General features: G+C 40.7%; 1 protein-coding gene across 1 annotated transcript in view; it reads left to right on the forward strand.

Moving 5' to 3' along the window:
- Positions 1-13672, forward strand: part of MBP (myelin basic protein) — a gene marked incomplete at its 3' end in the record, with an annotated part of 85470 nt that overhangs the window by 24683 nt on the left and 47115 nt on the right. The window contains exon 2 of the mRNA XM_080611510.1: positions 7065-7155. Within this exon, the coding sequence (XP_080467636.1) occupies positions 7065-7155 (91 nt within the window). The remainder of the gene's footprint in view (positions 1-7064; positions 7156-13672) is intronic.

Here is a 13672-nt window from a genome sequence, read left to right on the forward strand (position 1 = left end):
GGTTTTTATTTTTTCCCAAATGAACTATGTTATTTTGGTACCTTGCTCCCAAATGCAATTAATCTCTGCCAGTGGTATGGACACAGTAATACTATCACTTGTTTCCTACCTGTTGTATGCTTGAACCTCCCTCCTCAGCATTGTGGGAGTACCTTATGAACTAGTAAAAGCTGATTAGTGGCGTATGATGGAACCATTGCTTATCTTTGTGTTATGTTCTGAGCTGAAGAGATTTTAGGTCAGTTGTAAACACTGTGGTCAGAAATCTTTTCTCAAAATGAAACAGAATTGCTATAAAGGCAAGATGTCCTGTGTATTAACCCAGTATGTAAGAACTTCTCCACAGACAAAAGCAGTTTTAAAATGCCTTTCATAAATGGAGGGAATCATGTAACAAAATAGTGTGGAACTGATAATGGGGCATGTAGCAAGTTTTTGAGTTGGAATTCAGTGGGTTTTTACTGCAATTCCTCAGTATCTTAAGGTTTTAAAATAGATTGAATGCTTTTCTTCAAAGACCTGGATATTATGTTTGAGGCATCTCAACCATTTTTTCAAAGGACCTTTGCCTGCCTTGGGGGTTAGTGATGAGATCCTTTTGTTTGGAACTTCTTTTGAAATTCTCTGTCAGTGACATTAGCAGCAACTGTACCATTGAAGCTGAGAGGAGCTGAAAACTGTCCTTGGAAAACTCCAGGCCTCTCTCTTTCCATCACTCTGTCATTTATTTTTTTTTTTAGCCATTCTTTTGCCTTAAGTAAAATTTTAACACATTCACAGGAACGTAGGAATAATTACTCTATATAGAAGTTACGGAGCGGAGGATATTTTGAGTGTTGCATTTTAGAAGCTGAATCTGTATAAGTGAAAATTAAACTGGGCATGTGAGGTATACCTGAAAAACAGATATGATGATTGTGTTTAGCTTACTATTTAAAAGAGTTATTTTATTTATCTGAAAATTGATGGGAAAATTTGAATCCTTTTCATAACTGATGGGGACTAAAGAATGAACTAACATAGCATTTTCAAGAGCTTGAAGCTGTAGAGATAACATGAGCCCAGCTTCAGTCTGGCATAACCCTGTTCTGAATGATGGCAATAGTCTTGCCTGGGAGTAGGAATTAGCCAGTATGGCATTGTTAAAATTCACCATTCATGTTCTGTGCAAGAAGCCTGGTGCTTGCTAGTATGTGTATGGGTTTCTGTATTAATAGGCTTGGAAAATCTCCAGTTAAGAAGAATTACTGAGTGAGTTTAGAAAGATAATTGAACATAGTAATGCAGGTAGGAGAGATATCTGGTCACCAGAAGAGGGTCGACTCTCATGCCATGAATTCTTGCTGCTAATAAGGGTTCTCCACAGCATCTCGTCTGTTTGATTGAGTTAATCTGTGTGTGTAAAATTCCTCACAATGAACAAGAGGTAAAAACTTTGAAGCTGATGGAGGTCTACGAGAAGCAAATAGCAAGGGACATCTCCAGTTTTCATGAAAACAACATTGTTGGTGCTTAATTTGCAGATGCAGAAAAAAAGTGACAAAGAAAATGGCCATTGTTAAGAATGACTTACAGCCTGTCCTGCCAACTGAAGCAGTATTTGGTATTTAGAGAAACGTTTATGCATTTGACAGACTTACTGATACATGGCTCTCAATCATGTTACTGTCGCATTTTTGAAGGAGCACATATCCATGATTTAAAGATTTTTCTTATGTATTTTTTTTCCTGTGGAACCTTGTGGAAGATCAGTTAGATCTGAGAAGAGGTAACATATATAATGTCCTGAAGGTATACTGTAACTTGAACATCATACACGCATTTTGTGAATATTAGGTGAAAGGTATCCTTGCATGATAAAATTTAGGTGAGTATCAATGCAGAAGTGGAAGGTGAGGAATGTTTTGCAGAGTTCTTCAACCAGGTCTGGTGTTGCATGATCTACTGCTATGGATACAGTACAAACGGACATTAGCTGGCGAATGAAGTTGCGAAGCCACTGGCCACCATATTTGAAAAATCATGGCAGTCAGACGAAGTTCCCAATGACTGGAAAAAGGGAAATATAACCCCCATTTTCAAGAAGGGGAAAATGGATGACCCGGGGAATTACAGCCCAGTCAGTCTCACCTCTGTGCCTGGCAAAATCTTGGAGCAGATTCTCCTGGAAGGCATGCTAAGGCACATGAGAAACAAGGAGGTGGTTTGTGACAGCCAGCATGGCTTCACTAAGGGGAAATCCTGCCTGACCAATTTGGTAGCCTTCTATGGTGGGGCTACGGAACTGATGGACAGGGGCAGAGCAGTTGACATCATCTACCTGGATTTGTGCAAAGTGTTCGACACTGTCCCACATGACATCCTTGTCTCTAAATTGGAGAGACATCAATTTGATGGATGGACCACTCGGTGGATAAAGAACTGGCTGGATGGCCGCACACAAAGAGTTGTGGTCAATGGCTCAATGTCCGGCTGGAGACCGGTAACGAGTGGTGTCCCTCAGGGATCAATGTTGGGACCGGTCTTGTTCAACATCTTTGTCAGCGACGTGGACAGTGGGATTGAGTGCGCCCTCAGCAAGTTTGCCGATGACACCAAGCTGTGTGGTTCGGTTGATACGCCGGAGGGAAGGGATGCCATCCAGAGGGACCTCGACACGCTTGTGAGGTGGGCTGATGCCAACCTTATGAAGTTTAACCATGCCAAGTGCAAGGTCCTACACCTGGGTCGGAGCAATCCCTGGCACAGCTACAGGTTGGGCAAAGAAGAGATTCAGAGCAGCCCTGCGGAGAAGGACTTGGGGGTGTTGGTCGATATAAAAATGAACATGAGCCGGCTTCAGTGTGCGCTGGCAGCCCAGAAAGCCAACCGTATCCTGGGCTGCATCAAGAGGAGCGTGACCAGCAGGTCGAAGGAGGTGATCCTGCCCCTCTACTCTGCTCTCGTGAGACCTCACTTGGAGTATTGTGTGCAGTTCTGGTGTCCTCAACATAAAAGGACATGGAACTGTTGGAACAAGTCCAGAGGAGGGCCACGAGGATGATCAGGGGACTGGAGCACCTCCCGTATGAAGAGAGGCTGAGAAAGTTGGGGCTGTTCAGCCTGGAGAAGAGAAGGCTGCGTGGAGACCTCCTAGCAGTCTTCCAGTATCTGAAGTAGGCCTACAGGGATGCTGGGGAGGGACTCTTCATCAGGGACTGTAGTGACAGGAGAAGGGGTAACGGGTTCAAACTTAAACAGGGGAAGTTTAGATTGGATCTAAGGAAGAAATTCTTTACTGAGAGGGTGGTGAGGCACTGGAATGTGTTGCCCAGGGAGGTTGTGAATGCTCCATCCTTGGCGGTGTTCAAGGCCAGGTTGGATGAGGCCTTGGGTGGCATGGTTTAATGTGAGGTGTCCCTGCCCATGGCAGGGGGGTTGGAACTAGATGATCTTAAGGTCCTTTCCAACCCTAATTATTCTATGATTCTATGATTCTGTGATTTGTTGCCAGTCAAATCTGATTTTATCCACTAGAAACTCTTGTCTGTCTTTTGAGGTGGTGTCTGGTTTTTATCTTAATTTCCTAGATGTAGCATAGAGGAAGAATAAAGTATTGTTCCACGTGTATATCCCTCACCCTCTGTCCCCTCCATTTCTGCTAGATGCTGAGGACTTAAGTGCAGGGAAGGTAATGTGCAATGGACAGGAGTGAATGAGAATGAGAGAAGGAGCTGGAGAAATGGCTGTGCTATGACTTTTCGGGGGGTGGGGGGAAAGGAAATTGCAATTGCAGTCTGTTTTCATTTTTGACATTGGGATGGAGCTAAACATCCTAGCTACATAATAAGAAAACAAAGTAGATTGTAAAGGGCAGGAATGAGAGCACAGACAATACAAATCTCTGCTTCACACTGGATTTCTTTAATTCTCTTTTTAGATATAACACTTCTGAATAATGGTTTTCTGAAGAGCAGTTTTAACTTTTCTGAAGTCATTGAGTAAAAGCTTTGTGGTTAAAGGAAAAGAAACAAGCTCTTCCTTACTAGTGTGCAAAAATGGCAAGATAGTTAAAAAGCTGGCTTGGATACCCCAGAGTACAGCTTTCCATTTCCAAGTCTTGTGTTGTCTTGGCGACACAGCTGCTTGAGTTCCAGTTTAATGCTGTGTGGTGGTTGAGGAGGTGCTTTCTTGAGAGAGATAGAGGGATTTTGTGAATTTAGGCTTAAGTAATATATATTTCCTACTAAAATCAGGTGTAATTTGTAGTTCTGGGGAACTGATACTATAAAATAAACCTATTTTGCCCATCACTTCCAAAATTGCTTTGAGTGCACAGCCTGAAAGTAAGAGCTAGACAGGATTACATTTACTATGTTGTGTACAAGCCACTTTTATTTTGTAACCAACCATAAGCACTTTATAACTGCAGGTGAAGTATCCCTCCTGGCACAGCTCAGGCAGTGAAAGGGTAATGTATTTTCACATTTTCTCTTCATTTATTGGGAGGATAAAGACACATAAGAACTTTTAGGGCACTGGAAAAAATAATTAAGCAACAGGCTAAATCTTGTCTTTTAAAATGCTGATTTGTATTATTAGTATTAGTTTTAGAACATCTGGACCATCGATTGTTCTTTTGCAGTGATTTTTCTTGTATTGTTTTTGGTAATACGAATATTAGGAATGCCAATTACAATGTGTTGTGTAAATTTTTTAGTGCAAATAATAAAGCAAAAGAAATCTTTTTAAAGCTTGTATTTTGTGAGAAGCCATGCCAAGTGCATTTACATCCAGCCATGCACTGTTTTGTCTTAGGCTGATATATCACATAACTTTTCTGTCAACATCTTGGAGCTGATACCTGTCAACACCACCAAACATTGTGTCTTATCCAGGGAGCAGACAGCACAGCTGCTGTGTAGTTCTTCCCAGTGATTTAACTCAAACCAAAATCTCTTATGGTTCAGTCTTTCTAATTTCCTTGACGCTGCCAAAACTGTAAGAAATGCAAACATCTCTCTAGTAAGAACTCAGAGTGACAACTCGTTTCATAGACACCACTGAGTATCTGTTGGGTAGTGTTTTGTTACTACTGCTCTTGATGCTTTGCAGCAGTTCACAGATTTTCAGCTTTTACCCAAAAGCATGAGGAACAGCAGAATCCTTTCTCTTACGGAGGTGTTTCTTCCTCTGAAGCACAGTTTTTCCTTCTTTCCTGTTCTGTTTTCTTTCTCTAATTCTTTTTTGCTGCTGTGTGACACCAGTAGGCTTCCTAGGTTTTTCTTTCATTTTTTCCTGACAAATCTTGCTGTCTTGCTTAAAAGTCTCTTGAGTTTACATGCCCTACGTTTGTCCTCCTGTGTTCTGTCGGGAGGTTGACAGACTTAATCTACTTGTCTTCTTACATCTTCTGTATGGTTATTAGTAAGGGGAAATAGGGAGACAGCTTATGGTTTGGAAGTATGCTGCTATGTTTCTGAGTGCAGAACCAGTAGTTTTGATGGATATACTGTATAGCAGCATTTTCTAAAGTAACTCAGAATTTTTAAATTGTACAAAAGTGATTTCTCCAAAATTCCACACAAAGTCTTCTGAAGGAGTGTGTACTTGAATAGAGCAGTATCTGTCCTCTAAAAAACATAGGCATACTACATTTCTCCTTTTTCCTTCCTCAACTTGTAGTCAGTTCTTTCCAATAATATTTAATGCATCAGCCACTTCATATCCATTGCTCGTAGTTGACTGCATATGCAGTTTACTGTCTGCATTGCTGAAAGCTTGCATATACATTTCTCTTGAATACCAAAGTAAAACATGAGTTATTTTTCTTTATTAGCAATATAAATATTGAAAAATCAGTGTTTCACAGGTTATATTTTCTTCAGTCTTTTCTAGCTAAAGAAGGAAATGCTTTGACTTTTGTCAATTTAAGTGCTGAAACTGTTGCATTATCTTTCTTCCCAGTCTAGTGCCAGGTAGCTAGCTGACAGACTTGTTTCAGAAATAGATAAGTAATTGTGCTTTAAACAGTTAAGTACATGAGTTGGTTAAAGACTTGAAGATGGCTGCTCCTAAGCTCTTTCTAGCTCACTTACCTTTGCTCTGCAAGGAGAAGTATTTGTGCAGTATCTCCCGATCTCTTGGTTCACTGTTGTGGTTTAAACCCTGTTGTCAAGTTAGCCACGTAGTCCACTGTCTCACTCCCCCCCTTCTTTCTCTCCCCCTACTCCCGGAGGGACGGGAAGGAGAATTGAAAAGAATGTAACTCTCACGGGTTGAGATAAGAACAGTTTAATAACTAAGGTATAACACAAATCACTACTGCTACCACCAATAATAATAATGATAAAGGAAATAACAAGGGAAGAGAATATAACACCTCACCGACCGACACCTAGCCCAACCCCAGCAGCAAGCCGGCCCTTCTGGGTTACTCCCAGTTACCTCCTGGGCATGATGTGCTGTGATATGGAATACCTCTTTGGGTAGTTTGGGTCAGGTGTCCTGTCTCTCCTTCCTCCCGGCTTCCCCTCCTCCCTGGCAGAGCATGAGGCTCAGAAAGTCCTTGGTCAGACCAAGCATTCTGACCAGCAACTAAAAACATCAGTTTCATCAACGCTGTTCCCAGGCTGAAAGTCAAAACCACAGCGCTGCACCAGCTACTAAGAAGGAGAAAAAATGACTGCTACTGCTGAACCCAGGACATTCACTACGTCAACAATGGAAGATGTCAATAGAAAGAAAATGAAATATGAGGAGGAAAGGTGGAAACTCACAAGTCTGTCGTGGTTTTTAAGATCTCTCTGTTACTTGGATATCTTCTCTAACCCTCAGTTTTATGTCCTGTAGTTAAACAAACTCAAAAAAAAAAAACCAAAACCCAAACCCCCACAACTGTCTCTGAAAGTATTTTCCCTCAGTATTTTGTAAAACTACATATATGTAGTAAAGATACCAAGACCCTCTGTGTTAATGATTCTGTATTCGTGAAGAATGTAATGTGTGCATATTTAAGAGGTTTGAAGAATATTTCTGGTTGATAACTATAAAAGACCTAATCTGAAGCAATGTTTGCTTTACAGAATGCTGAAACCAAGGTGGAAGAAGCAGCTAAAGAGAGTCCGAAAGCAGCCAGACTAACGCAGCAGTCTTCAGAGGATAACGAAGTATTTGGTGAGTTAAGACAGCTGGAAAATGTTACCTTGAGAAAAGAGAATTCCCACAAAATCCTTGTGATCTACTTAATGTTTGTGTATAGCATTTGAGTGTGGGCTGTACACTTCCACAGAGACCTGAAAAGGTGGGGGAAAAGACAAGTAGAAAATAAAGAGGGACCAAAGATCTGAAACGAATAGTATCTGTAGAAAGATTTGCAGTTCATTACCACAGAGAAGAAAGGCTGAATCCAAATGTTCAACAAAATTAAAGATGTGTGAAGAAAGAGGGAGAATAAACTTTTCTCTGTCCATGATGGACAGAACAAGCAGTGAGTTCTTTAAATTCACTTGTAGAAAAAAAGATTTGAATAAATGCTGGAAAGGGAAATCCTAAAAGAAATATTAAAACAGTGGGATCATCTGGAAAGTGTGGAGATTTATCATTGTAGGCCTTTAAAAGCAGGTTAGACAAGTAACTGGCTAAACTGATGTAATGTAGTTCAGTTTGTGGCAGAAGGATAGACTAGGTGACCTTTGAGGATATTTGGAGGCCTAGATTTTTAGATGAGCTCCTCTTGATAGTTTTCAGTGAATCTCTCTCTGCTCCCCTTGTATGTTTTGCTGGTAGTTTTATTATTTGATCTCAAAGCTGGTTTTGCCTTTTCTTTTGCATTAAGATTTGGAAAAGAGCTGGGGAAACCTTATTATTCCAACTTTATGTTGATTTTATGCTAATAGGACTTCAATAAAAAAGCAGTAGTCTAGCATTAATGCAGAAGAGGTGAAGGCAAGGCTGGAAGATTATCAGTGGGTGTAATATTTAGCTCCGTTATGTTCTGGAGTGGAAACTCAAGATCTGCAGAAGTCATGTGGATTTTATTAAGTCTGACTAGCTTGAAAACTTTTGGATGAGTCAAATATTTTTTAATATAGTAAGGATTTTTTTTCTTTTGAGGTACAAAAAGAATGGAGCGTGAATAGTTAAGTTTTTTTTTCTTACTCTACATGGAAACAATTCTGTAACCGTTTAAAATGGTTTTGTTTAAAATCAGCTTTCCTCAATGAGATAATGTAGTGTGATTGGCATATGAGCCTGTTTTCCTGGTATGAATGCTTCCAACACTGATCATAGAATGCCAGTGTCTGAAGAATCCAGAAGTGGACTTAAGAACTCGTTTTCAACTTTATTAATTCAGTGGTGAAGCTATTACCTCATTTCCTCTGTATCTGCTCCACCAGCTACTCACAGTAGATCCAGTGTTACTGGTTATAGAGCCCTGTGGCACTGTGTAATGTGCGTCTCAAACTAATCTTTCTCAGCTCAGATCTCTGGTTTTCTTCCTGTGGGAAGGATGGAGACAGCAAAGCAAGGAGATCTTCATCTGCCTCTCTCCCAGCACAGTGGAGGCCAAAGAAGGCTTTTAAACCTTCTGTCTATTCTGATCACAAGCCCCATCTACCAGTGAGCTAAACCAGTGGTTAGTCAATCCTGTGGTCCATATGGGGACTGTGAATTTAAAAATAGAAATGATAAACCATGAAGTTAACTGTTGGTAGGCTTAAACTCACCATCCAGTGATCCATATCCTACAAATTCTTTTACGATTCAAGGTCGACATACAGTGTACTATCTGTTCTTTAAAGCTAATGATTTACTAACAGATTGCTGAATATTTCCGTGTTCCAGATCTGTGAACTGTACTTTTTATCCAAGATAAGCCAATGATCAACATTTGATAACTTGGCACCACAAGGAGGAAAATGTCTTTCCAACTCCCAAAACAAGCTTATATCAACCCTTTTACCATGTTACAAATGAAAGTTTGTTTTTAAGATTATGTCAAAATCAGAGGGGGGAAAAAAAGGAGAAAATACAGTTCAGATGGAGTCTGTAATCTTCTTTTCACCCTGCTCAAGTGAGGAAATCAAAGTGGATTGAAGGTGCAAATGAAACTACTTCAGTGTGAGACTCCCTGAGAGTCAGGGAGAAAATTTTGGCAGATCCAAGTTTTATAAGTTTGAGAATTACACTGTTGTAAATGCCTACCTTTCACTGCAGTTCTGGGCAATTTCTTAAGATGTTTAAATCTATCTCAGGGGAGAAATCAGTTTTCCATAGGCAAGTTACTTTTTCTCCTGTAACTTAAATGATTAAGTTGCAGACCCTGCTCAGTTATTCTCCCTCTAGCTTGATCTATGTCAAGCTATCCGTCATTTCTTTTTTCTTTCTTTTCCACATTGATGCTAATTATAACGAGCATCAAGAATGCACCAGCACTTGGTTAATTTATAGCTTCAGCTTCCACTCAGATCCCTCTTCTGAAGAATTTTAAATAGCCTTCGGTCTCTGAGTGGGTGCAGCACAGCCTTTCCTGTTCACACAGAACTCTTTCACAGAGATCATTCTCCCCAGCTTTCTCTGGACAATGCCACCCCCTACAGAAAGGTTAGCACAGGCAGCAGAGAGGTCAACTGCTGCCTGATGTAGCCACTGAGCGCCCTTCAGAGCAGGTGGCAGCACCCCTTGATTGCTCCCTGCCCTTTCTGTCCTGATGCATGGGTGTGCAGTGGGTGCTTGGGGAGGTCCGGTCTCCCTGACGGCCTTGGCTGTTTCTCTTTCCTGAGCCACCCGGTGGCAGCAACTGCCAGTCCCTGCAGCCACTGGAGTGCCTGGGCTGCCAGGGCAAAGGCCCTTCAGCAAAGGAGACAGAAATCTCTTATTTTGCTCTGGTCTCCCCCCTCTCCAAGGTTAGTGTGTTGTCTTGGACCAGGTGACAGGATGATCCTTCAGGACAAGGAAACTTCCTGTACAGTGAACAGCATGGAATAGGTGCAATTATTAGAGATTGTTACACAGAAGATATCCAAGGGTGTTATACAGAAGATACCTGAGGAAGCTGTGCTGTTTGAATACAGAATATTTTTTTCTTTTAGAAATACTTGCTCCCGGAGTAAATGTGGTGTCTGCACACTACCCTATCAGTTGGGTACAGTTTTGGAGGCAAGCTTGTTCTTATTTATAGAAAATGTTACTGTGCTAAGGAGCCCAGTATGGATATCTCTTTCAAGTCTGATAGACCCAACAGCATTCTTTGTATATAGAAGCAAAGATTGATCCACTACTGTGGAGGGCCACTGGTTACTTTTCGTCTTCATATGATTTGGATTTGGGAATTACCATTCTGGAGGGTCTTTTTTGCATTTGTGTTTATTTTCACACTGAATAGTAAAAATAGTATAGCTGAAATGTCCTTATGAACAACGAAGCCAAGTTGTACCAGCAGCTTTTTGAAACAAACAAATCAGGTATGCCTTGTGTTTCAGAGAGGTAATTCTCAAAGGTCATGAACTTTTCATACAAGAGGATAGAGTGGATAAATGGAGCAGAAGGGTAACAATATGAGAGAGAAATCTTGTCTGCACAGTAATGGTATTTGTAACTATGAATTTCTGAATTAACAAGAGTTAGTTTTGTTTGTCTTTTGAAAGGATTTTCTTGTGACACCCAACAGAGTTCTGTTGTCTGATATATACTGAATATGCATCTGTGATGTGGAACTAGAATGTCTTGCTTGCTACAAACTTGTGTTGAACTTGCACGTAGTCAACATGGTCTCTGTTGCAACCAGTATGTAGTCAGAAAAGGATCATGAATGACATGTCAATCCAAGTGAGAGAAGACAATTGCTGAGTAAAGTGCTATGTGTCTAAAGAAATGGATCAGGAGGTGACTGCTGGCCTTACTTCCAGAGATTATTTCCAGAAGTATATTAGATCCATCGCTGCTCTACATCTGTGAGGCATAAGCAGGGCAGCAAAATTCCTGTCATCCTGACTGCTGGGAGGATTGTACCGTTCTTTGGTCCCATATTGCATTAACATGGAAAAAGGATAAATGCAGGTTTTTATAGATACTTCTTCTTCCCCCCCCTCCCCCCCCCCCCCCCGGATTGAATAAGCATATTCCCCTTTTTGATAGCAATTCAAAATCAAAGTGTACTAACTTTTCAAGATACAGTAAGTTCTGATCTCAAGCAGGAAAGTTTATATCTATTTAGTAGATCAAGTGTGAATTAGGTCTGTGGATGTGGCTGCGGTTCCTCATGGCTTAATGCTTTCCAGTGATATGTGCTGTGTGGCTGGAGCTGTACTGTGGGGTGCTGAGTTTTGTTGTTGTTGTTTGAGTTTCATATTTTTTGTGTGTGTTTTTTGGTGGTTTTTTTGGGTGGGTTTTTTTTTTTGGTATAAAAGGGAAAGTGAATTTTTCTTACAGAGGAAAGAAAAATGTATCAGAATTGTAGAGGTTTTTCTTTTCTTTCACTTGGGCAAGAGGTAAGCTATGTGTGGCAAAGTGACACAACGCAGCACCATTCCTTCAGTCCGTCATTGTGCTGTTTCTAATTGCAGTACTAGGTACATCAGGAGGTATCTTTTTGTGTGCAGAGCTCGGAGATGTAACTAGAAACTGTATATTCAGCACAATTCGACAGCAGCCCTGCCTCACCCTGATTCATTGCTTATGCTGACGCCTGCTGCTATGTCCTACGCAGAATGTCCTGTGGATAGTTGTATAATCCCACGCAGGTTGAAGAACTACTGTCTCCATGAGATTTCCGTCTGTAATAGTTTGACGAATGTAGTCATGCTCACTGTTGGCCTCCCTTAACATGATAAGGAGAGGGTAGCTGCAGTTGCTGCAGTCCCATTGTCCACACCTAGGAATTTTTGGATGCTGTGTATTGGATACCTGTTCTTGGGGGTTTTTGGGGTTTTGTTTAGTTGGGGATTTAATGATATATGAACCTATTCTCCTGAAATAATAGACAGTGTTGATCTCTCACAAGTTAACATAGGAATATGTGTCACTGTGTGTCACATCTGTATGGATTTCACTCTTCATCAATGTTTTCTTTTTGATTTATGTTTAAAAAAGGGTGGAGGCAGAATACAAAAGAAGGAGCTGGAAGGCATTTAGCAGCTTTTGGCTGGGCAATGCCTTCATCAGGAGGTGATGGGGTCCAGTCAGGATCTTGCTAAAAGCTGAGGGTTACTGCAGTTCAGTGACTGTACTGAGAGGCTTCTCTCCTTGTAAACACAATCGATTGTGGAACACAAGATATGACTTTAATGCAAAATAATGGCAAATTTACACAAAATAATGAATCTGGTGAGACAGCAAATTGTCCTAAAATGAATGTTATTACCACAGTGCAGTTATTCCTTCTTGCATGAGAGGTAAATGGGGGAATTTAGCCTCCTGTAATTTTTCATGATAAGCTAAGTAATGATTCTGTTTTTCCAGCTGTTTACATATTTCCACTTTCCTTCACCATCTCCTCCTTTTCCCAATTTCCTGCAAGACTTGGCCTATCTGCTTCCAGCCAGAGACCACTGGTTTGTCAAAATGAAAACAAGACTGGATTAGCCTTTTGAGATGGAAAGAATAGATTTACATTGTAATAAAAAAAAGCTTGGCATTTTTGGTGCAGTTGTTGGATCTCAGATGTACTGCTCACAGCTTTTGCTTTTTCATGTGTTTTATCATAAAATGCTTTTTCCAAACAATATGTAGTTTACATAGGGACAAGATAAGCTGGAGAACTGAGACCCATAGGATTTCAGAGGCAGCAGTTGGCCAACTGGTGGGATTTTTTGTTACTTTAGGGTCTGAAGGTTTTTCTGACATAGAGATATTAGCAATTTTTGTTAATGTTTCTTTGATTATGGCTCATTTTTATGGATTTTCTTTAACAATAGCAATAACTTCTTTTTTTTTTTTTTTCCCCTGGCAGCTATCTGGTGCTTTAAACAGTAATAGTAGTTCTTGGACGTCTACCTCATTGATGTAGAATCATAGAACAGTTAGGGTTGGAAAGGACCTTAAGATCATCCAGTTCCAACCCCCATGCCATGGGCAGGGACACCCCACACTAAACCATGCCACCCAGGGCTCTGTCCAACCTGGCCTTGAACACTGCCAAGAATGGAGCATTCACAACCTCCCTGGGCAACCCATTCCAGTGCCTCACCACCCTTACAGAAAAAACTTATCTCTTCCATATATATTCCTTTCATCTCCTTATATGCCATTATATTTAGTGTACTGCTTTACCACAGTATCTCAGCTTTTAAGATTACTTTTAGCATGGCACTAATATTTGCCACAAAATCAGTGCACAAGTACTTCAGAGCATTTTAACAAGTGTGATGTGGTGTAAGTTTTCCTTTTTTCTTGTCTGTACCACATGCAAGCTGTATGCGTAACAGAGGTTTGGGTTTTCTTTCTTCCATAGGAACTGGAGTTGTTACTAGATTTGTTAGCATAGACATGAACCTGATCATGTGCTGCCTGCTGCGTTTTTAGCAGGGCAGGGCTGGAGGCCTGTGCTTGCTGTAATTAATCAGCACAGTAGCAGTATAAGAAATGACTTATTATTTTAATGCTTGCTATACAGTGTACAGGATCTGCTGATTTTTTTTCTCCTTGTTTATTCAGTAAGTCAGTCAGTGTGGGAGATGAAGGGAAACACAAT

This window comes from Psittacula echo, assembly GCF_963264785.1.
Source record: "Psittacula echo genome assembly, chromosome: 2".
NCBI classification, from domain to species: Eukaryota; Metazoa; Chordata; class Aves; order Psittaciformes; family Psittacidae; genus Psittacula; species Psittacula echo.